Consider the following 24788-nt stretch of genomic DNA (forward strand, 5'->3'; position numbering starts at 1 on the left):
ATGCGCGTGTGTTTGTGTGCGTGTGCGTGTGTGCGTGCGTGTGTGTGTGTGTGTGTGTGTGCGTGTGTGTGTGTGTGTGTGTGTGTGTGTGTGTGTGTGTGTGTGTGTGTGTGTGTGTGTGTGTGTGTGTGTGTGTGTGTGTGTGTGTGTGTGTGTGTGTGTGTGTGTGTGTGTGTGAACGCATGCAGGGTGCACACTACTTTACCGCATCATAATTACGATTGAATGTGTTCCACTGTCCAGTTTGACAGCGCGTAGACGTTTACACACGCTATTGGAAAGGTGGGGGTGAGTGATGTAGAGAGAGAGAGAGAGAGAGAGAGAGAGAGAGAGAGAGAGAGAGAGAGAGAGAGAGAGAGAGAGAGAGAGAGAGAGAGAGAGAGAGCAGGGGGGAGCGAGAGGGAGGGGGGGATATCATTTGCGCGTCCCTCTCCGGTTGCTGCAGAGAGAGGGTGCCGACACACGTCTGCAGGCAAGTGGTCAGGTCGCCGCATTCGCTAAGGAATCCAATCACCACCCCCACTAAAAAAAGTCACAAGGGATTTACCTCTATTTTCCTGCTTTTTCACCACCCGTGTCATTTTTTTTGTGCGTGGATCTGCGTCGCGCCAAGGCAACAACTAAGTGACTTGTAGGATGAGAGCAGTCTGAGCAAGGTGGCTTTTTTTTTCCTTTTTGTTTTAATTTTGCCCCCCACACCCACCGCCGTCAACCGTCCACACTTTTCGGTGACTCGAGTGGACATTTCCCAGCGCTGAGGAGTACCGCCCATCAAAAGAGAAGCGATCCCACGCGGAAAAAATACGTGAGTGACAATGAGACCAGCTCACACTTAGTATCGCCCCAACTGGCGCCTTTTACGCGCGTGAAAATTCAGTGGTGCACCCAGCCTTTTATTTATTTATTCTTAAGCACAGCTGAGGCGTTTTTTTATTCACAGAGGAGGCGAGAGGAATGGGGGTGAACTTGCTGCCTTCTACTGCAGTAGGAGTGATGTAGAAGTATCATTCAATTCCAACGTCCAGACGATAGCAGTCATATTTTTTCCTTTTTTGCTGTGGACACTTTGGGAGCAATGAGGACTACTGGCGCAGTGGACTATTTATACTACTGCATGCTTATCCTGCAGTTTTTGCATCAACCCGCTGCCAAGCAGGTGCTCCGATACCGCCTCGCCGAGGAGGGTCCGCCGGACGTGCGGGTGGGTAACGTGGCGGCCGACCTGGGCATCGTCGCGGGTTCCGGCGAAGTGACGTTCACGCTGGAATCTGGTTCAGATTTTTTCAAAATTGACAACATCACAGGCGAGCTCACCACCAACGAGAGACGGATCGACCGGGAGAAATTACAACAGTGCCAGATGATATTCGATGAGAACGAGTGCTTCATCGATTTCGAGGTGTCCGTCATCGGACCGGCTCAGAGTTGGGTTGACCTCTTTGAGGGAAAGGTCATCATATCTGATATAAATGACAACACCCCATCTTTCCCCTCGCCCGTGCTGACGCTGTCTGTGGAGGAAAACAGACCGATCGGAACCCTCTACCTGCTGCCTACGGCCACGGACCGAGATTTCGGACGGAACGGAATCGAGAGGTACGAGCTCATCCAGGATGGCGGTGACAGTTCCAGGCGCTCGGGAGATAATTATTCAGGCAAGAGGAGATTCGACGAGGGCGCCAGCCGGAGCGGCGTTTTTGAACTCCAAGTGGCCGACACCACAGACGGCGAGAAGCAGCCCCAGCTCATTATCAAAGGGGCGCTGGATCGAGAGCAGAGAGACTCCTACGAGCTCACATTGCGGGTGAGGGACGGCGGCGATCCCCCGCGCTCCTCCCAGGCCATCCTGCGTGTGATGATCACTGACGTGAACGACAACAGCCCTCGCTTCGAGAAGAGCGTATACGAGGCCGAACTACCGGAAAACAGCTCCCCCGGTGCCCCCATATTGCAGCTCAAAGCGGCCGATGCCGACGTGGGGGTCAACGGTCAGATCGAGTACGTGTTCGGGGCAGCCACCGAATCGGTTCGCAGGCTGCTGCGCCTGGACGAGAGCACCGGCTGGCTGAGCGTGCTGCACCGCATCGACCGCGAAGAGGTCAGCCAGCTGAGATTCACAGTGATGGCCCGCGATCGGGGTCAGCCGCCCAAAATGGACAAGGCCACTGTGTTGCTGAACATCAAGGATGAGAACGACAACGTCCCCGCCATCGAGATCCGGAAAATTGGTCGCATTTTTCTGAAGGACGGTGTAGCCAACGTGGCCGAGGACGTGGTTGTGGACACACCCATTGCTTTGGTGCAGGTGTCGGATCGCGACCAGGGCGAAAACGGCATCGTGACCTGCACGGTGGTGGGTGACGTGCCCTTCCAGCTCAAGCCGGCCAGTGAGATGGAGGGCGAGCAGAACAAGAAGAAATACTTCCTCCACACGTCCGCGCCGCTAGACTACGAAGCTGTGCAGGAATACAATGTGGTCATTGTGGCGGTGGACTCGGGCAGCCCCAGCTTGGCAAGTAACAACTCCCTTCTTGTCAAAGTGGGCGACATCAATGACAATGCCCCCGTCTTCAACCTCAACGTGGCTGAGGTGTCCTTCTCGGAAAACAACGCCCCTGGCGAGAGGGTAATGACGGTAGCCGCCAGCGACGCCGACAGCGGCAAAAACGCTGAAGTCAGCTATTCCCTCGACCCATCAGTCAACGGGATTTTCTCCATAGACGCCGACAGCGGAGACATCCGTGTGAGCGCCATCCTGGACCGTGAGCAAATAGAACGCTACGAATTTAAGGTGACGGCCAAAGACAGGGGTGTCAATCCCTTGCAGGGCTCCGCCACGGTGGTTGTCTTTGTGGCGGACAAAAACGACAATGAGCCCAAGTTCATGCAAGATGTCTTCACCTTCTATGTCAAAGAGAACCTGGAGCCAAACAGTCCGGTTGGCATGGTGACGGTCATTGATGCCGACCGAGGGCAAAATGCCCAAATGAGTCTGTTCATCGAGGAGGAGGAAGAGATCTTTTCCATTGAAAATGACACAGGCACCATTTTCTCCACGCTGTCGTTTGACAGGGAGCAGAAAACCACCTACACCTTCCGCGTGAAGGCCGTGGATGGCGGTGAGCCGCCTCGCTCGGCCACTGCCACTGTCTCGCTCTTCATCATGGATGACAACGACAACGCGCCTGGCGTCACCTTCCCCATCAACAGCTCCTACACCCTCCTGCCCCCCTCCAGCAACATCCGAACCGTCGTGAGGACTGTCATCGCCACCGACGCCGACACGGGCGTCAACGCTGACCTCAACTACGGTCTGGTCGGCGGAAATCCCTTCGGGCTCTTTGACATCGACGGGGCCACCGGCGTGATTTCGCTGGTGGGGAAGCTGGAGCAGAAGCACTACGGACTGCACCGGTTGGTGGTCCGGGTCAACGACGGTGGGCAGCCCTCCCAAAGCACCACCACGCTGGTCCATGTCTACGTGAACGAGACCATTTCCAATTCCACCGTGGTAGACGCTCAGGTGGTCAGGAGCCTGAGCACGTCTCTCAACACCAACATCGCCGGCGACCCCGACTATGACCTGAGCAAGCAGCAGCTGAGCATTGTCATTGGCGTGGTTTCCGGGATAATGACGGTCATTCTCATCATCCTAGTAGTGGTCACCGCCCGCTACTGCCGACCCAAGAATAACAACGGCTACGAGGCTGGCAAGAAGGACCACGAGGACTTCTTCACGCCGCAGCAACACGACAAGTCCAAGAAGCCCAAAAGAGACAAGCGCAAGCAGAAATCCAAGCAGCCCCTCTACAGCAGCATCGTTACGGTGGAGGCCTCCAAACCCAACGGCCAGCGCTACGACAGCGTTGACGAGAAGCTCTCCAACAGCCCCGGCATGGGCCGCTACCGATCGGTCAACGGAGGCCCCGGCAGCCCGGATCTGGCCCGGCACTACAAGTCCAGCTCGCCTCTGCCCACCGTTCAGCTTCATCCGCAGTCGCCCACTGCCGGCAAAAAGCACCAGGCGGTCCAGGACCTGCCCCCGGCCAACACCTTTGTGGGTACCGGAGATAACATTTCCCTGGAATCGGACCACTGCTCAGAATACAGCGGTCAGACCATCAACAAGTACAACAAACAGGTAAGAAGACCCCCATCTCCGTTTTTTGCAATGCTTTTCTTTCCCTCGCCGCTCGTAAGTGGCGATCTGTTCTGCGACTATCGCTGTTTTGTCTGGCGTAATGCGTTCTGACAGGGCTGGTCTCAGTAGTCGTGTTGCCTTTATGCTGCTAATGTGTGTCAAGTTAGCGGTATTGATCTGTTTTGGTTTGGAGTGCCATTCACATGCAATATTGAAAGGGACCGTTAATGGTTGAGATGAGCTCATCGGAGTGAGGGGGGGACCAGTCAGTCCGAAGCCCGACAATTTCTTTCTTTTTTATCGTTTGCCACTAATGTGTCTTGAGGGTTGCAGACAGCTCGCAAAAGGGTTTGGTTTGCACTTAATTTAGGAGGGGGATTTGGAGGGGTGGGGGGGTCAGCGGACCACTCTCCGTCTCTGTCAAAGCAGCCTTTTCTTCTTGTCTGAAGGTCAAGGCAGGTAGTTGAGAGTTCATCGCGGTCCACCTAGACGCGGCGCATGTTTCGTGGCGTTTGACGTTCCATTCTGACATTTGCCTTTCCATCACCATGCAAACGCTTTGGCTTGTCCTGTCCGCCTTCCAGCAAGTTTTATTTCCCTTCTGTTTGCTTCCTCACAAGACATAAATCAATAAATTTTCTTCTTTTCCTTTCGGCTTTTTCCTTCAAGTGTTGCAACAGCGAATCTGTGTCCTCCATCTTCAGAGATTTGATTCGCATGTTTGTTTTGCCCAAGCTTTTACGTCAGATGCCCTTCTTGACACAAACTAAGGCACAATAAGACACTGGCTTGTGTCCACTTGTGGCTAAAGAACAAGCAACTCTATGAACTTAATAAAGACAAAGTTGCTCGATAAAATGTTCCCCCAAATAAATAAATACATAAATAAATAAATAAATATAAAAAGAAAATAACTAAAAATATATAAATAAAAATAATAAAAATAGCTCGGCATGTTGGATCGGCATGAAAAGGAGGAAAAATAAATAATACACCCAGGTGATTTGCAGGCAGGCTTCGTCTGGCTTGATTAGGCAATGAAATGAATTATTGATCCGTTTCTACTTTTATTTGACATTGAGTGTATATTTTCTCTAACCCCCACCCTCATCTCCAAAGGTACAAAGTGTATAACATTCCCTGCCTGCCTCCACATCACAAGGCTTCCCTTTTTCTTCTTTAGGGGTGGGGAGGTTGGAAGGCTGCTTCCTTTATTCTTGTGCTCGATTCTCCTCTAATAGACAGACACATTTACATGTATACATATATACATGTACACACACATGCATTTTCATGTTTTATGGGGACCACGCTGTCCAAATGACTTATAGCTATGAAAAATCAGGGAGGCACAGAGTGGCTTTGTCAGTTTGTACACACCTTTGGATATAAGCATTTATGAATTCATGTTTGGACAATGTCATTTGGGGTCTTCAAAGAAATCGATTTTTACGTGTGGTAGACAAATGTGTGTATGTGTCTGTATCTATCTATCTATCTATCTATCTATCTATCTATCTATCTATCTATCTATCTATCTATCTATCTATCTATCTATCTATCTATCTATCTATCTATCTATCTGTCTGTCTGTCTGTCTGTCTGTCTGTCTGTCCGTCCGTACGTACGTACACAATGTTTGGTGGGTGGACATCTACCGGGTGCAGCTGCATATTGCATTTCTTGGCCTTTTGGGCAACCTCTCTTTTGGGCCTGTTCACGGAAAGAGATTGAATCAGGCACAAGAAAGACAGCCCTGTTAGAAGGTTCATATAAAAGGCCCCTGCTCTCCCGACAAGGGCCCTCGGGGAGAGAGACGGGTGGGCGGCAAGGATAATACCAAGCATTCACTGAAACGTCTCGGTATCAAGTTTCTTTTCTCTCTCCCCCCTATCCTCCTGATCTGGCAACCTGGCCAAATGGGTAACCGGGCAACTGCGCCGGTATATCCGCCTTTCTCTTTTAGCCCTGTCGTTAAAAAAAGCAACTCATCTGGACATTTCCTGCCACTCAAGCCGATAAAGCACATCTTAGCACAGAGCTGCCTCCTCGTTTTCATCTCGCGTGCCTCGCCGGACATTCCACTTCATTATTCTTGGCTGTGGTTTCTGTTGTGAAAATCACACAGGGCGGCGCCTTCATGTGGTGAGGATTTCAATCACTTAGCCACCTGACGGACAAAAGTGATGACCTTTGGATTCACTTATATCACCGCACCTGCTGAGGAATACTTTGAAGTCATGGAGATTCTCAGCAGATTGTCCGTTGTGCTTGCGGAACCAAAATATGATACCACTGTGTTTTCTTCAATCTCCTGTCTGCTGACACTAAAAGGGCATCAACACACAAAAGTCTAAAAAAAACTGTTTTTGTCAGCAAACAACCATGCCATAATAATTTGAGCTGAGAACTTGTGAAATTGTTTAGCGATGATCAAGGAAAATCGTCGGGAAATGTCTGTCTCAGCGTTTGTACTCAACTCGGGTGAGTTTTTGTCAGAAAAAATAAAGTGCCCCAAACAAATTGACTGGGCAGAAAACACAAGACTCAAAGGTGGTCGGCCAACCGCTCTGCTTACATTTTCCTTACATTTGTCACAATAGCAAGGGGGTGTACTGCTACTTTTGCAGGATCGTGGTTCGCATGGCAGAGTCTGTCTCTGCATCTTTCATCCATCCATCCATCCATCCATCCATCCATCCATCCATCCATCCATCCATCCATCCATCCATCCATTCATCCAGTGTCGGGTCGCGGGACAGCAGCTTAGTAGGAAAGCCCGGACTTCCCTCTCCCCAGCCACGTCTTCCAGCTCTTCCTGGCGGATCCCGAGGTGTTCACAGGGTCTTCTGTCAGTGAGGCATGCCCAGAAGACCTCTCCAGTGAGGCGTTCAGGAGGCATCCTGATCAGATGCCCAAGCAACCTCACCTGGGTCCTCTCTATGTGGAGGAGAAGCGGCTTGAGTATGAGCCCCTCCCGGATGACAGAGCTTCTCAGCTTATCTCTCAGTGAGAGCCGGGACAGCCGGCGGAGAAAGCTCATTTCGGCCCCTTGTATCCAGGATCTCGTTTTTTCTGGTTGGGACGTAGATCGACTGGTAAATTAAGAGCTTCGCCTTTTAGCTCAGCTCCTTCTTCGCCATGACAGATCAGTACAAAGTCAGCATCACAGCAGACACCGCGCTGATCCGCCTGTCGATCTCTCGCTCCCTTCTGCCCTCATTCGTTAACAAGACTTCTAGATACTTAAACTCCTCCACTTGGGGCAAGATCTTCTCCTCGACCCAGGGCACTCCACCCTTTCTTACTGAGAACCATTGCCTAAGATTTGGAGGTGCTGATTCTCAACTCAACCGCTTCACTTTCGGCTGCAAAACGCTCCAGTGAGAGTTGGAGAGCCCCACTTGAAGCGCAAAAAGCATAGATGCTATATTGAGGCCACAAACACAGAACCCTTAAAGGACAACCGACGTCTCCGGACAAGTTGTGTCCATAATTTGTAAAATGGCCTTAAATGACTTCTACTGAGCGTATTTTACAAAGATTACACCGCATATAGCTATATTTTACGATTTAAGACTCGCGCTGAATACTTCGGAAGTCTTGTTTTTGAGTTGGTAACGAGTCCGTATGTGACGTCACTAAAGGACCGTAAAAAAGATGCATTCTCGTGTTGCACCCAAAAGCCGCCAGAAGGCCAGAAGAGGGCGTCCAAGCGCCATATAAGGAATTTTTCAGCCTGTGGAAATGGAGGTGGCCACAGGAGGTCGCCATTTTGTTCCTCTTTACCCCCAATGTTGCCTCAAAATGGCACAAATAAATTATTTAATCGATTGCAAACATGTATGCTTTCCTCTTCAGAACTATTTGAATCATATTCATAACTGGATGTGTAACAAGAAAGCATATTTTCTGAATCTGAAGCAATTGTTTTGATTCACTACCAATGCGAGACGTCTTGGCGTGATGTCACAAACTGGGGGCGGGACTTTCTGAAAATGCCCAATTCACAGCTCAATTTTTTGCAGATTTTGGACACTTGAAGTCATTTTTATTGGTGTTTTGCATTTGACTAAAAATATCATACTGCTTGTTTTGGGTATTTCAGATGCTATATAACGTTTTTCTGATGTCATTTAAAAAACAAAAAAGTGACGTCGGTTGTCCTTTAAACGCTTCGGCTGCGCCTAGGAATTCTGTCAATAAGTTATGAACAGAATCAGTGACAAAGGGCAGCATTGGCGGAGCCCAACACTCACTAAGAATGATTCAGACTTACTGCCGGCAATGCGTACCAAACTCTGACATCAGTCGTATTGGGATCGAATGGCCCGTATCAGGGGTTCCTGTACCCCATACTCCCAAAGCACCCTCCACAGAACTCCCTGAGGGACACGGTCAAATGCCTTCTCCAAATCCACAAAGCACATGTAGACTGGTTGGTCGAATTCCCATGCACCCTCGAGGACCCTGCTAAGGGTGTAGAGCTGGTCCACTGTTCCATGGCCGGGATGAAAACCACATTGCTGCTCCTCAATCTGAGACTAAACTTCCTGACGGACTGTCACCTCTACAACCGATGAGATAGACCTTACCGGGGAGGCTGAGGTTTGTGATTCCTCTGTAGTTGGTGCACACCCTCCGGTCCTCCTTTTTAAAAAGGGGGACCACCACCCCTGTCTGCCAATCTAGAGGCACTCTCCCCGATGACAACGTGATATTGCAGAGGCGTATCAGCCAAGATAGCCCCACAACATCTGAGCCTTGAGGAACTCCGGGCGGATCTCATCCAACCCTGGAGCCTTGCTACCGGGGAGCTTTCTAACCACATTGGTGTCTTCAACCACAGAGATTGGAGAGCCCATCTCAGAGTCCCCAAACTCTGCTTACTCCAAGGAAGGTGTGTCGGATTCACTGTCATATACCAGTGGAGTGCACTCACACTTATTTTCAGAAACAGCGAGATAAGTTTGTTGCTTAGCTGTGTAAATAGTGCTGTCAGGCGATCACAAAAATGTACGATCAATTAATTGTAATTCATTGATCGAATTAATCTATTTTTAGTGTAATCTAAAAATTACTGAGTACACGCCCAAATTAATTTTAAATTAATTACATTATTGAGGCAGATCAAAAGATAAAATAAAATGTAATGCCTTACAAATTAGACTTTAACATTCTTCCTTTATCAATTGTGTCATCAGGGCATTTTTTTTTAATGTAAATTTCAATATGCCGCAAAAACTCACATGCCCACCGCTGCTTACTAGGCCCGCCCAATTACAATGGGAACCCAGCTCTAGCTTAACAAGCCCAACATAATGAAAGCCAATCAATGTCCGCTTCAGGGTGTGACTGATGTTGCTTCTGAACCCTCAATAACTCAAACACAGGAAGCCGAGAGATAAAAAAAGGCTATTAGAAAATTACAACCCACTAACAGAAACAATAAATGGTGAGATAGAAACAAAATAATAATAATCACAATTAACAAAATTGAACAAACTAAAAGGGATGTAAATAATTAACTCATTCACTGCCAGACATGTGCAAAAATGTGCCCACTCCAGTGTCAGGGTTTTTGTCATTGTCACTCTAATTCCAGGACCCACAGAATGTTGAATTTTATGACGACATTAACATTAAATGCAGCGTAAGAAACCTCAGACGCTCTTCTTTCATTAGAAAAAAAAGTTAATTCCTAAATTCTATAGGTCTGGAGTTATATGAGCTGGAAATTAGAGTGGCTGCACGAAATACAATGCAATACATACATATTGGTTTGTATAGCGCTTTAATAACAGCTGAAGCTGGAACAAAGCACTCACATTGGTAAAAAAGGGAAATGCTGCCCCCTTGAGGGGGTGAAAAAACATTGCCAGACATCCGGCCAGTGCGTTATCGGCACCCCAGCAAGAAAAACCAAAACCCAAACAAATTTGGGAAAGGTGCTCTAGGTCATATTTTTAATTTCCAAATCCATTTGGGAATGGAAGTGAATGAGTTAATCGCAACTAACTCGATAGTTTGACACTTCTATGTATAAGATGCTTTGTATAAAAAAATCAATAAGAATATGAACAATTAGTCCAATGTAAGTTTCCCAGGTTTGGCCCCTGATAGTTCACGTGTCAAAGTCAAGCCCGCCACATCATTTTATGATGGCCCTGAAAGCAAATCAAACTTGTTAAATTCCTTGATGCTCTATAGTTCGAACCAAAATTACAAATTGTTCCATGTAAACCACAATAACAGTCATTATTTTTGACTTTAGATTTGAAAACTAGTTATGCGTTAACTAAAATGTACCCCGCAGCAAAAAAAAAAATAGTTTGACAAGCCTGCAATAATTTTATCTGTGAGGCCGCTGACTGATCATGTCAAAGAAGACCCCAAACAAGAGACTCCACGGGGGCTCTCGTGTTTTGTTCATCCCACCGGCGGTGAGGTCGACTTAGTCGGGCCAAACATTTCCCCAGCAAGTGGTCGCGCTGTGCTGGGAAACGATGTGCTGGGAAAGATTTTTTTTTAATATCAAAGACAATAAGTTGTTTTCTACTTCATTATTGTCCTCCAGCGTGCCACCAGCTGAGGCAGCGTTTGGATCTATTATAGATCAATTGAATCAATATTTTCGCAGCCCTTTTATTGACATGCTGGGTGGTAACAAATGGAAGCGGTACCATCCAAGTGCCGCTTGTGAAACGGCGACAGAAAGCCATTTTCGGCAGTAATTTGCTTTACTGATTTGAATGGATTTGCTCAAAAGGCAGATGGGAAACTCGTATACTTGCAGAAATGTTAAAGGACAACCAACAACATTTTTTTGTTTCCTAATTGACATCAGAATAACGTTTTAAAGCATTTAAAATACCCAAAACACGCAGGCTGATATTTTGAGTCAAATGCAAAACACTGATAACATGACTTAAAATGTCCGAAAACTGCCACAAAATGAGCTCAAACTGCCTTGCTCCAGAATCAAAACATGGCTTCAGAGAGTTCAGATTCGGAGTAGATGCATTCTTATTACTCATCCAGTTACGAATATGATTCAAATAGTTCTGAAGAGGAAAGCATAAATGTTTGCAATCGATTAAAGAAGTCCTTCCATATCAATTCGAGCCGTCTGGACTCCAACGTAGCGCCCAGAAAATGCAAAAGATGGCGCACAAGCTCTGTTGGAAATGGGCTGATTTGTCAGCTGGGAATGTGTGTACACTTACACCTTATTTATGCGTGCTACCGCAATTGGCTGCGACACACAACGATTCACCATCGCATCATTTATGTTGTTTTCCTTCTAATTTCGTGATCAACAGTGTTTTCAGATGAAAAAAAGTACCCAAAATGCATTGCGTGTTGCTTTCTCGGTCACGAGCGTTCCCTCCGTGACGTCACTTAGGGGATCGTCATCAACTTGCAAACAAGACTTCCTGAAGATTCAGCACGAGTCTTAAAAGGTAAAATATAGCTATATGCGCTGGAATCTTTGTAAAATGCGCTCAGTAGAAGTCATTTGAAGTGATTTTACAAATTCTTTATGCAACTTGTCCGGAGATGTCAGTTGTCCTTAAAGGGTCTCAAACTTTGGGGCTCATCTATCGATGAGCCAATCAGTTAGTGCGCGGCACAATTACTTGGCTGACTGTTTGGGTTGTTTACTTTACGCCGCATCGTATGTAGTGATTTATGACGGTTGCGCGGAAATAACGGTGAAATCTTAAACGTTTGTTCTGAGTTTGACTCCCATGCTCACATGATTTTTTTTTTTTTTTTCATTTATTTATTGGAGAGACAACAACACTTTGTCTTTTCCTTCAGTATTTCTCTGCCGATGATAAATGCACAAGTGAGCTTGAGATTCCTCTCGGGAAAATAAAACTGAATAAAAATGAATAAGAAAAAAAAAAACCTCCACTCGTGATTGAAGGAGCTGCTACGGCTCTTGACATCTGTCACGATAAGAACGATACGGCGAGAGAAGAGGTTGGAAACGGAGAATGACTTTGGAGGGGCGCCGCCTTGATTGCCCCGGCATGCCGCTGATTGTGCCGTCGAGGATGCCACCTCTCCGCCGCCACGTCTTTCAATTTGCCTTCATCAAATGTGCAATTTGATTTTACACGGGGGATTTATTTTTTTGCCAGAACCGTCATGTCGCACACATGCTGGTCCGCGGCGAGTGTTAGTGGGACTTAGTACAGCAAACTTACTTTTACAAGCATCCTAGGGTATACGGTGCGCTACACTAGCATCGCCATTTCCTTGCGCCGTATCGACCGCAGGAGTTCAGGCCGGCTGGATGAGAACATCACTTAAGCTGCCCCGCGGTCAGACTCCAAGGAATAGTTTGCCTTCCCGTTGAGTCGTCGCGTCACAGGACAGATCAGATGAGAGGCTCGTTTGTGTGACTAATGGGCACAACAGCAGTTTTGTGTGTACCTCATCAAAATTGCAAACACGTCTAGCAGAGACAGCCGTTACTGTAGTGTGGCTCGTTGTGTCGTTTTGTGCAACCCAAAAATATGCCTTGAGCTGTCTGCTGTCTTGATTCAAAAAGGTTAGCTCTCGTGGGTCTTGTCGGATTCTGTTTACAAAAGCCTGTCACAAAGTCATATGGGCAAGTCACGAGTGACTTTCAAGTCTTAACCTTCAACTTTTAAGGGAGTCCCAAGTTACAAAAATAAATAAATTGATCAATAAAATCGCCCACGTCGAGCTCTCACTAAATTTCGAGCATTACAATTCAGGTCATTCGTGCAAAACAGTCCAGTTACAATCGATTCAGTGCCCCGAGAATGTCTTTTTAGCTCAACGGCATGACATGAACCTTTGCTCCTGTCTGACAAACTATCGGGAAGAAAAAGTCATTCGAGTTTAGCTGCCTTTGTTTGTTTGTTCTCAAACAATTCGGTTTTCGACATAAAATGTGTTTTTTTAAGCTCGGTTTCCAACCGAAGATAGGTTCTCAATCAAACTGAGCATACCCGAATGCACCACTAACCTCTCCTCCGCTAAGTCACTTCCTCATGTCACGTCTCATTTTGACTGCCGCATTAGTGTTGATGAATGAAGTTTTATTTAACTCAGAAGCAGACGTGTCTGGCTGAGATCGCATATAGCTTCTCATATAGCGTTCCATTGTGAGTGGACCTCGTTATATTGTTCAATCACAATTTTAAAAAAGCAAACATTGTTTTCATTGATTATAATGGGAAATGTTTCGGTTTTCGAACAGGTTTCTGGAAAAGATTATGGTCAAGTTTGACTGTACATTCCAAATTAGTTCCAAATTTGGACGACTTTTGTTGGAATTGAGTCAAGTCATGTGACTCATGTCCCCACATTTCATTTTTGTTTGCAACTGTGTCCCTTGATCAATCAAATGAATCACCCGAAAGCAAGTTCCCAACATGCCAAGGTGACAACCAGACAAGTCCGAGGTCCCCCTTGTCAATGGACACGGATGTGAACCCCATCCAGCTGGCCGTGTCGTCTCCCACGGCCTTGACGAAACGTGAAAAAAGTGCTGTGAACGCACGCTGCTTTGATCTATAATTTAGTCAAAGTGCCACCTTTTGCTGATGCGGCCAACTGCAGAGCCTGTCAGCGTAAAATGGACTTGTTTAGAAAAAGGAGCGGTGACAGGTGACGACTGACCCTCTTATTCACTCCGCCAAGGGAGTCCTCAAAAGTGAGACCATTACCATTGAAAACACTGCCGTGTTTTCCCCTCCATTCTGTGCTGCTAAAAAAAATCATCTGAGGCGACGTATTTTAGTCCATACAGTGAAGGGAAAGAGACCAGACTTCGGTAGACCGGTGTGTAATTAGTGTGACCAGTTAGGATGAAAGAAAAGTAGTGTAAAACCGTGGTGAGACCAACCATGATATTTGGACTGGGGACATTTCCACTGAAGAAAAGACAGGAAGCAACGCTGGGGGTATCAGAGATGAAGATGAAAATTGAGGGTTTCTTTGGGGGTGACCAGGTCTGGATGTGATCAGGAATGAGTATAACAGAGGGACAACTCATATTAGAGGTTTTGGAGAGAAGTACGACTGAGAGCTTACACAGACGTTTTGGAGAGAAAGTTACACTGAGATGGTTTAGAAATATCTGGAGGAGAGAGAGTCAATATTTTGGGAGAAGGATGTTGAGCCTTGAACTGACAGACAGGAGACAGAGAGGAAGACCAAAGAGAAGGTTTATGAATGTTGTCAAAGAGAACATGAAGGTAGCGAGTGTGAGAGAAGAGGATGCATAAAACACTGATTGTCTGTCGAGACCCGTTAAGGGAAAAGCCGAAAAGAAGAAGAAAAAAGGTGGTGTGTGATTAGACCGCAGGCCGAAAACTATCGGTTTCGTCTGTCGGGATCAAATAAAAACTGCAAAGTATGACGGCATGTCAGGAAAGACTCTTGGAATGGGAGATTAAAGGTACTGTGGCGGGTATTTCAAAAGTTCAACTTTCACCGGAGCTTCCAGGTCTCATTGAATTCCTTGTGGCTGTGACAGTACCTGTTCCTGCGCTACACTTTCACTCCTTCCTTGCGTTTTTGATTTTGACCTTGCTTCGTTTGTAAAGCAACATATTTGAAATAGTCACAAGTGCAGAAAATCTACTTTGTTAGAGACGTTGAGGTCTGTCTGAGGATAAATAATTCATTTAAAAGCTTTACATTTACAGGGCGGCCTTTCGCGATGAGTCTGCAGGTGCACCGTGTATATTAACAAAGCAGCAATGAAACGAAGACCACTTTACTGCTTGTATTAGCCCCTATTTCGGTTGTATGACTCCCCCCACCCTTCAATGAGATTATGTGAGTATGAAACAGGAGGTGCCGTACTTGGCGGCCATCTATCAAAGCTCGGGGAGGCAGGAGGGGGGCAGTGCAGGAAAATCAGTGCGCGCTCAGTGGGTGCGCGTTGTACAGTGTCGGAGTGGATTCTGGGAGGGAGCGCCGTGGCGACGCCTCGCCATCATCCTGCACGCCAGGCAGCGACACGCCTGAGAGGGTTTCAATATCCTGTGAATATAAGTGTGTGTGTGTGTGTGTGTGCATGCGGGGGTGTGTGTGCGCATGTTTGTATGTGTGAGGTGTTTGTGCAAGGCTCTATTCGTCCCATTAGAAAGTGTGTATGGCCATTACGTCACGAGGATGCAGCCATGACCAGTACACCAGCTAAGTGTGGGCGGATTGAAGGTTTTTTGTTTTGTTGTGTTTTTTTTCCTTCAAAAAATATGTTGTACCGATGTATGACACCTCATGTCAACATTTCTTGAGCCATTCAACCGCCAGAGGCCAAACATTGATTGGTTATTTTGTGGGTTCAAGATATTCCTTCATGCGTCGGCAACAACATGGAAATGGAATTACATCTTGCCAATCACTCTATTTATATTTTTTTCATAAGTTCACTTGCACAAAAAGTGGCCAGGTGAAAAAGGAAAAAATATATATTTTTATATATAATATAAAATATATGGACTGAGATATCCGATATATATATATATATATATATATATATATATATATATATATATATATATATATATATATATATATATATATATATATTAAGCACTACTTTTATATATATATTTTTTATATAAAAAAAATATATATATATATATATATATATTTTTTATATAAAAAATATATATATAAAAGTAGTGCTTAATCTTAGGTTTAATTTTCATAAATTTAACGTTCATAAACGGACATTTTCATAAACCGTGCCCCCACTATATATATATATATATATATATATATATATATATATATATATATATATATATATATATATATATATATATATATACAGTAAAGTCTCGTTATATCGATATTCTCGGAAGTCCGAAAAATATCGATATAACCGGGACTATCGATATGTCCGACCCTGCGCGCATGTAATTTTCTCCTTGCGGTCATAGAAATAGTATCGTAATAAGCGGTACTATCGATATAACCGATATCGATATAACGAGACTTTACTATATATATATATATATATATATATATATATATATATATATATATATATATATATATATATATATATATATAGTGGGGGCACGGTTTATGAAAATTTCCGTTTATGAACGTTAAATTTATGAAAATTAAACCTAAGATTAAGCACTACTTTTCGGGATACACACAGAGTGCCGCCCCACCATGGCTGGCGGAGAAATCTTCGGTGGAAGAACACCAAAGCACACGACCGAACAGCGCCCCAGCCGGCCTACCTTTCCACACCCCCTTTATCTGAATGCACACGTCGATCGTTGTGGCGTTTTATGTGACGAAGCTTTAGTAAACTGTATTGACCGTGACTTGTTGCATCAGCCGACATGGGAAGAGAGAATGCGAACATTTACACCATTGCGCAGTAGATGACAAACGCTAATGAGCTTCCATACTGTATTGTAGAGAGACAGGTAATTGGCCGATAGTTGGATGGAACTGTGCCCTTTGAGGGATCCTTCAAGATCAGGATTGTTCGCCCTTCAGTTAGTGCGTGAGTCCCATCCATCTGCTGGGGACTGAAAACGCTTGTGTGTTGACAAACTTTCTGCAGGAGAAAATGCAGGAATCAATAAGTCTTTCAGTTCATTTTGTGTCCAAAAATTAAATGCAAGCTTTACATCAGAAATGGGCACTTTGCAATGGAAATCAAGTCCTGAAAGTTCTGACAGAAGAAGTTGTCAAAAGGATAAAAGGTGGAACACATTCTCTGTATAAAAGTGGACTGTATAAACAAGAGCTTCTCTAAATCTTCTTCTCATCAGTCAAACGGATTGAAGAAACTCCAGACATTTAATTTCGCTTCAGGCATTGGATTTGCAGCTTTGTGCCCACCAGTTCAGGGATTGGGCTTTGATATCACCTTTTACTCTTTGCTCCATCTCCAGAGACGAGTTCTTTTCTCTCGCTCTCTCCCCAGCAACAAAGTCCCTAGCAACAAGCAGTAAATCACGCCGACCACCGGGATGGAGGACAACCGCCGTTTTGGTCTGAACATGAGTGGGTCAACCCTGGCGCTGGAATCATAGTGCTTTGCACTGGGAGGGAAGAGCCAAATGTTCGCGGGAGGGTCGTCTGTGATCATCAACATTACCCAATGCTGCTCTTTGACGCGCTACGTTTAGCTGCCGTTGGTACCGCGCAACACTCTTGGGGGAGATCGGGGTCGAGGACAGACTTTCAGGCACACCCAAAAGCCTTTATTTGATTCAACAGATGAGTGTGCGCCTTATAATCAGGTACACCTTATATGTGAAGTCATATTGAGCCACAACAGGTCTCACAACTACTACAGCAGCCGTCAACTCAATTTCCCCCCGTTGAAGAAGTAGTGCATTGCAGGATATATGAACTGCCGTTGTAAAGTGGAATTTTTTCCTTAATTTCACCATAATTTTCAAATGTTGGCAAAATGATTAGAAATGCAAAAAAATCTAATTTTCCGTACCGCTTATTCCTCATTAGGGTCGCGGGGTTGCTGGAGCCTATCTCAGCTGTCTTCGGGCACGAGGCGGGGGACACCCTGAATTGGTTGATTGTTTTCGATTATATAATCACCCACATTATAAGGTGCTACAATAGAGGCTACGTTATGCACCCAATAGACCAACTCAGTTTTTTGGCCGCCATTATATATATATATATATATATATATATATATATATATATATATATATATATATATTTTATATATATATATATATACACACACACACACACACACACACACACACACACACACGTCACGTTTTGCAAGGTGGTGATGGCGGGTGCGGATCCCAAAAAGCAGGCAGAAGGGAGAAGGGTGTGTTTCATAAACTGTATTAAAACAAAGTCAACAGGAACAAAATCTAAAACGTTAAAATCATTTGAACAGAAAAATACAAAGTATCAAAAGAAAACCAAGTGTAAAGGTCCGCCAAAGTTAAACAAACACATGCATAGCATACAATGCATACAATTGCATACAAAGCATACACCAATACACCAAACATGACCCGACACCGGATGGTTGTGCCGGGAGTCCTTTTAAGTGTCACTAATTGTAATGACCAGCACCTGCGAGGCAGCAGGCAGGGCTGACAGCGCTACCCGATGGTCACCAATCCGAACGTGGGATTCGCCAAGGCTCGGGACGACCAGCACCTGTGCAGGTGCAGGCGGGGCCGACAGCGCCACCCGTTGGTCGCCAACCAGATCATTACAACACATACTGCAAATTGTGGGACGATTAAAGGTTTCCTGGTACCGATTTCGATTCTGATAGAAATCCTGTATGTCCCCATCTCACCCCTTGGGTGGTGTCCATTTTAGCTTGGGTCCAGAGTTAGCGCAGTATCCGTGCTGTGTCGAGCACTGCGCTTTTCTGGACCGAAGTATCTGATGTTGTTCCCGAGATCCATTGCAACCACTTGTCTCGTTTCGGGTTCACTGCCCTGAGTGACCCGACCACCACAGCCACAACTGTCACCTTCACCTTTCAGACTTTCTCCAGCTCCTCTATTTTCATGTTTGACATAAAAAAATAATGGCGATATCTAACTGTTTTTTTAACATCCTCTTTAATGCAGCACCCTCGAATGCATGGTGTCAAAGTCAAGGCCCGGGGGCCAAATGTCGTCCACCACATCATTTTATTCGTCCCGTGAGAGCAAATCAAGCAAGTCAAGGGCTATGATGCTTGCTAAAGTCCGAACCAAAATGTAAAATTGTGTTATGAAAACCACAATAACAGTAATCAGAATCAGAATCAGAATCAGAATCAGAATCATCTTTATTGCCAAGTATGTAGAACACACAAGGAATTTGTGCTTATTATTATTCTGTGCTTCAAATTTGAAAACTAGTAATTCATGAATTTGTTACACGCTCTATATGTATAATATGTGGACAGGATGAAACATTCTAATGCAGGGATCGGGAACCTTTTTAACTAAGAGAGCCATACAAGTGAAATATTTCGGAATGTTTTTCAGTGAGCCCCACACACGCACGCACACACACACACACGCGCATGCAAACACACACATATATTTATATGTATGTGTGATTTCAATAAAATGTCAGAATTTATTATTTAAAATAACTTTGTGATAATACTCACCACTAATATGAATGGTTTTCTGTTCCTCATGATTGGTAAAAAAAAAATCCAGCCAAACGATCGCAATGTAAATCGACTTGCCGGGTGCATACGCGAAGTTACTGCTCACTAGCCTGCACACTGCTCAATAGCTTGCACGCTTGCTTTCTGCTTGGGGCTTGTCAAAGAGCCACTAACATTCAACTGTTTCATAGAGAAATGAACAGCGAAAAAAATTAGAATATGTATTAAGTTTTATCTGCGAGCCAGATGCAATCATCAAAAGAGCCCTATATGGCTCACGAGCCATGGATTCCCGATCCCTGCTCTAATGGCTTCCCCAAATTCATAATGGCGGCCAAAAAACTGAGTTGGTCTATTGGGTGCATAACGTAGCCTCTATTGTAGCACCTTATAATGTGGGTGATTATATAATCGAAAACCATCAACCAATCAAAACACGTCATTTTTTGTCGGTACGCCTTATATATGGAAACAGTTTGAAAAAAACACCATACATTGGGGATGCGCCTTATAGCCTGGAAAATATGGTACTCTACGAAAAAAAGTCTCAGGGACAATGTTCTACCTTGTTCTAGGACCGGTGCCAAAATCGGGTGGAATGCTTATCCCTGCCGCCGGTTACATATCGAGTAGATTTGGAGAATCAGTTCTCTGGAAACATTATCCGTGAGAATCTTCCAAAATCTGAATAAGAAAAGCCTTTCGCTTCTGCATTTAGATAAGCATCTAAATGCCAACACAAGTGACATTTCAGTGTGTGTAGTGGAGATCCCCAGTCGGATGTGCAGCGTTTAGCCTCCATCTGAATTCCGTGGACGCCGCGGCAAATGTTTGAGCGGCGCCAATGACTTTGTCCCCACGAAACCGATCGGCGCGTAAGGTGGGGGTGAATTGTTTGATGTCTGCGCAAATGTGCTTAGCACACCTTCCTGGCCACCTCCCTTGGTTTCCTCCGTGCCTATCTTTTGGCGGGTGGGCGGAGTGCGTGTGTGCGTCGAGTCCTTTGAATCTCATTGAATACGCTTTTCTTTATCCAGGCAAGACTCCTGTCATCGAGAATCGGGGACATGACATGACAATTGGAGATCTTGTAATTTATGTTTAAAGCGTTATCAGTGCCAACATGGTTTTGTTTGAACAAGCGGGGGTGTGGTGGAGGGGGAGTGAGGGCTCATCTGGCGAGGGGCCTGAGTCGCCGTTGAAAGCATATGCCTGTGTTTGCCCATGAATCCTTGGTGGGCAATCCATTGTTACTATGGCAATATACGCCCACTCTTAACTTCTCTCATGGCAGTATGCCTGGATGTTGGGGATGGGGGGAGGGTGGGGGGTGGTGAAGCAATTTCACAGCTCCCATCAATGCCCAAAGCATCGCTCAGAGACGACATCCTCTTCAAAAATGTCACCGCAACTCGCACAAGTTGGCCCTCGGTTGGATGAGGCGGAGGAACGCCGCGTTCCGCTAAAAATCTTGTGATAAAGCCACCGAGGGAAAGCAGGGAACGTTTCAAACGCCAAGGTGTCTCAACACTAAATTGGCGGTGCTTCCTTGGCCACAATGGGCCCATTTTCATCGCGATTTCAAAGCCCCACCGGGAAGCGTAATTCACCATCCTCACCTCTTTTTCCAGTTTCGGCTGCCTCAGATCAAATTAGATCCGGGGTGTCAAAGTCATTTTTTTGTGGCAGGCCGCATGGTAGTTACGGTTTACTCTCGAGGGCTGTTATGAATTTGGAGAAACCATTAGAATGTTTCATCTCCTCCACACATTTCATATACAGCGCACAACAAATTCATAAATAACTAGTTTTCAATTCCGAAGTCAAAAACAATGACTGTTATTGTGATTTACATGGGACAATTTGAAATTATGATTTGGACTTCAGCAAGCATCATTAAATGTTTTCTTCTATTTGCTTTCACGGGCCGAACAAAATAATGTGGCGGGCCAGATTTGTCCCCCAGGCCTTGACTTTGACACCCGTGAATTAGACAATGAATGCGTCGCTGACGACACAACGCTCTAGTACAAGGGCACGGAGTCCAATCACTAAAATCCCCCGGAGTTCAGTTATGATGACAGAGGCGGTTTCTTGCTTACCCAAACATTGTTTCATCACGCAACCTGATTTTATGTCCATTTGATGAAAAGTAAGAGCGACAGATTAGCAAACAATATCAGCACCCAAAAAGACAATGTGAAATCACTTGCGAGGATCTCAGAAAACCGCCAAGTGATGTCATCGTTTGAAAAAAAAATAAACAATCAACTAATTTACCAGATTTCAGTGTGTGTTTCAAACTTTTTACTCATGTCTAAGGACCGGTACATAAACCATTTTGACATAAAACATATTCGAGGCATGGATTTTCAACCATAATCCATTCCAGAAAGCTGTTCGAAAACCAATGTATTTGAAAACCCCAACGTTTCCCATTATAGTTAACATAATCAATGTCTGCCTTTTTTTAGTAGTCGGAAGTCGTGTGGTTAGCACACCGGTTTCACAGTGCAGACGTCGTGAGATCAAGACTCGGTCCGGCCTCCCTGTGTGGAGTTTGCGTGGGTTTTCTCCGGGCCCTCCGGCGTGGGTTTTCTCCGGGCCCTCCGGTTTCCTCCTACATTGCAAAAACATGCATGGCAGGCAGATTGAACACTCCAAACTGTCCCTAAGTGTGAGTATGAGAGTTACTGGTTGTTTGTCCCTGTGTGCCCTGCGATTGGCTGGCAACCATTTCAGCGGGTCCCCCGCCTGGTGCCCGAAGACGGCTGGGATAGGCTCCAGCAACCTCCGCAACCCTAATGAGGAATAAGCGCCACGGAAAATGGATGTATGCCTTTTTTAAATTGATATTGAACAATACAGACATGTCTAGCAATGGAACGCTACACGGGAATAACATCCAATTTGCGGATATCTCAACCAGACACTTCTGATTCTTTGTAAAAAACAATGAGACGTGACACGAGGACGTGACTTATAAGAAAGTAGAGGTGAGTCAAATGGACCATTGAGGTACACTCAGTTTGGTCGAGAACGGTTGTAAACCGAGACAAACAAAAAAATACATTTTTGGTCGAAAAACCAAATTGGTGGGGAACCAAGATGTTTGAAAACCCAGATTTGACGTTTTTTGCGGGGTGTTGGCGCAATGCTTCAGAGGTGCTGTCGAAAACAGGGGAGAGGGAGGTGGGATGCCCACCGGAAAGAATATGTGCCGTATCCAGCCCGGTGTGACTGCTACATAAAGGTTTAAGTGATGCATTGTGGCGACTGGAAAGGGTAGGGGGCGGGCGACACGGTGTTTACCTTGCATCAGCACAGTGACAACAACAATGGCAGCGGCGACGGGAGGGAGGCCATTTGTGCAGCCGTGCAACGCTGACACAACACAGAAAGGGAGTGACAACTTTGAAAAATGGCCAAGCGGGCGCTCCGAGGGGCTCGGTAACCTTTCAAATCCCCCACCCATGGGAAATGTAATTACCTATGCATTCACAGAGCTGAAATGGTTGAAAAAAGCTGCTAAAACGGAGCCACCCGACATAGATGTTTTGATTTCGATTTATTTCCCCAACGGCAGTTACGGGTGATCTGTTGCGTTTGGAGTGAAAGCCGGTGTCGGGATCCAGGTCTTCAACCGGCAGCTTTTCAGCGCTGTGGAAGCCAATTAACTTCAGAAACTAGCACACATTCCCCGAATGCCTTCCCCCGAAGAACACTGTCAAGGTCACACCCTGGGGGGTGGGGTTGACTTCACTCCTCCAAGGGCTACGATGCAGACTTAAGACAAATATTTTTGCAGTGTTAAGCGTGAACTGACACCTCGGCAAACACCCTCGACTATAATTTCCCAGACAATGAACGGTAAGTAGGTTTTGTAACCACAGGCGGCTCGTGACCTCAACTAAGCATTTTTTTTTTCATCAGAGCCCTAAAGGAATCACACGTTCTGTTATTGAAATTTTGAAACGTTCCTCAAAAAGCCCTGGAAAATAAGAACCCCAATTGTCAAATTTGGGAGACATGTCAATCAGAAGAAGATCCACAAATAAAGCCATCAGAACCCATTGCAGCCATTAGTTTGAAGCATTAATTTTTTGCCAAAATCAATGAGAATGGGGCCTGGAAAGTTCTATGATAAGATCAGAAAGCCTTCAATTGTCCCACAATGGGGTAATTTGCAAGAATGAAAAAAAAACAATTCCTTGCTTTCCAATAAATTCCATTCATCATTGTGATAAATATAATTGGATGTGTCACTTTTGTGACACATCCAGTTATGTTCTTTCGAAAAAATAAAACATTGATAGGAGCTATCGTAAGTCATGGGCGCAATTATGAATGTAATTTATTGGAGGCAAGGATTTTTTTTTCTTTTTTTTTCAACTACAAGGTATTTATATTTTTAACTAATAAACCTGAATTACCAGTAAACGGTTAAAAAAATGTTTACATAATTAATCCGGAAACTTGAATTACCCATACACATTTAAAAATATATAGATACATATTTTTTTTTAAATCTGTAAATTTGAATTACTGGTAGACGTTTTTTAAAATGTGTTTATTTATATTTTTTTAATCCGTTCATTTGAATTACCAGTAGACATTAAAAAACATGTATTTACATTTTAGTTCGTAAATTTGAATTACCAGTAGACCATTATTTTGTATTTGTTTTTATTAATATTTTTAATCCGTAAATTTGAATAACTGGGACTATTTTTTCATCCGTAAACTTCAATTCAACAGGTGTTTTTTTGACCCCGGCGGTGGTCAGCAAACAAACACCTTTGTACGTCTACCACGCAAGCATTGATTTTTTTTTCACGAAAACATCCCATCACACGCAGTCCTGACCTTGCTAATTAAACTTTGTTTACCTTGACGCACTAAACGCGGACTCTGGACTAATTCTAAGGCCGGGGCGGGCGCCAAGGCCCCGTTTCAACTTTCCCACACAGATGACAGACCGCCAAGGCTAGACGTAGAGCGGAACCCGACTTGTTGCCCTGAAGCATGCCTCCCGGCGTGCCTGCAACTGGCTCATGTGGATTGGGCGGAATGCTCCGTCACGCTGCAATGACTCTGATGAACAGGTTGAAAACATTGTTTTTGTTGTGAAAGAAAAGGGGAGAAACTTCGAGAATGGAATGGGGAAAAAAATCAACAGAGGAAACTCGTTTATGTGTCAGTGTGATGAAGACATTTAATTAAGGCAGACTTTTTGTTTTGTGTCAAACCTGGATTTTCAAACGTCTTGGTTGTCGACCAATTCGGTTTTCGACCAAAAAAAAGAAAAAAAATATATAATAATAATAATACATATATGCTTACTCTAAGATAATTTTACCTAGTTCCTAATCAATTGTATTCTATTTAGTTAACTGTTTAGTTAACCTGGAAATTCGTCATCCATTGAATATTTCAAGGCAAGCCACGGATGGTTTTAGAACATTAAGCGTCGTACAGGGATTCATAGTGTCATTTGTCATGATGAGG

At 45.0% G+C, this 24788-nt stretch overlaps 1 protein-coding gene across 7 annotated transcripts in view; it reads left to right on the forward strand.

The window, feature by feature from the left end:
- Window positions 1-440: 440 nt before the first annotated feature.
- Window positions 441-24788, forward strand: part of pcdh7b (protocadherin 7b) — a 138681-nt gene continuing 114333 nt past the window's right edge. For 6 of the 7 annotated variants that reach the window (XM_088990822.1, XM_088990819.1, XM_088990821.1 and 3 more), the window contains exon 1: window positions 441-4141. In XM_088990822.1, the coding sequence (XP_088846948.1) occupies window positions 1076-4141 (3066 nt within the window). In that variant the 5' untranslated portion in view covers window positions 441-1075. The remainder of the gene's footprint in view (window positions 4142-24788) is intronic. The other variant, XM_088990820.1, reaches the window with a different exon arrangement.

Source organism: Hippocampus bargibanti, linkage group LG02 (assembly GCF_051943395.1).
Source record: "Hippocampus bargibanti isolate YZ-2025 linkage group LG02, ASM5194339v1, whole genome shotgun sequence".
Classification (NCBI taxonomy): domain Eukaryota; kingdom Metazoa; phylum Chordata; class Actinopteri; order Syngnathiformes; family Syngnathidae; genus Hippocampus; species Hippocampus bargibanti.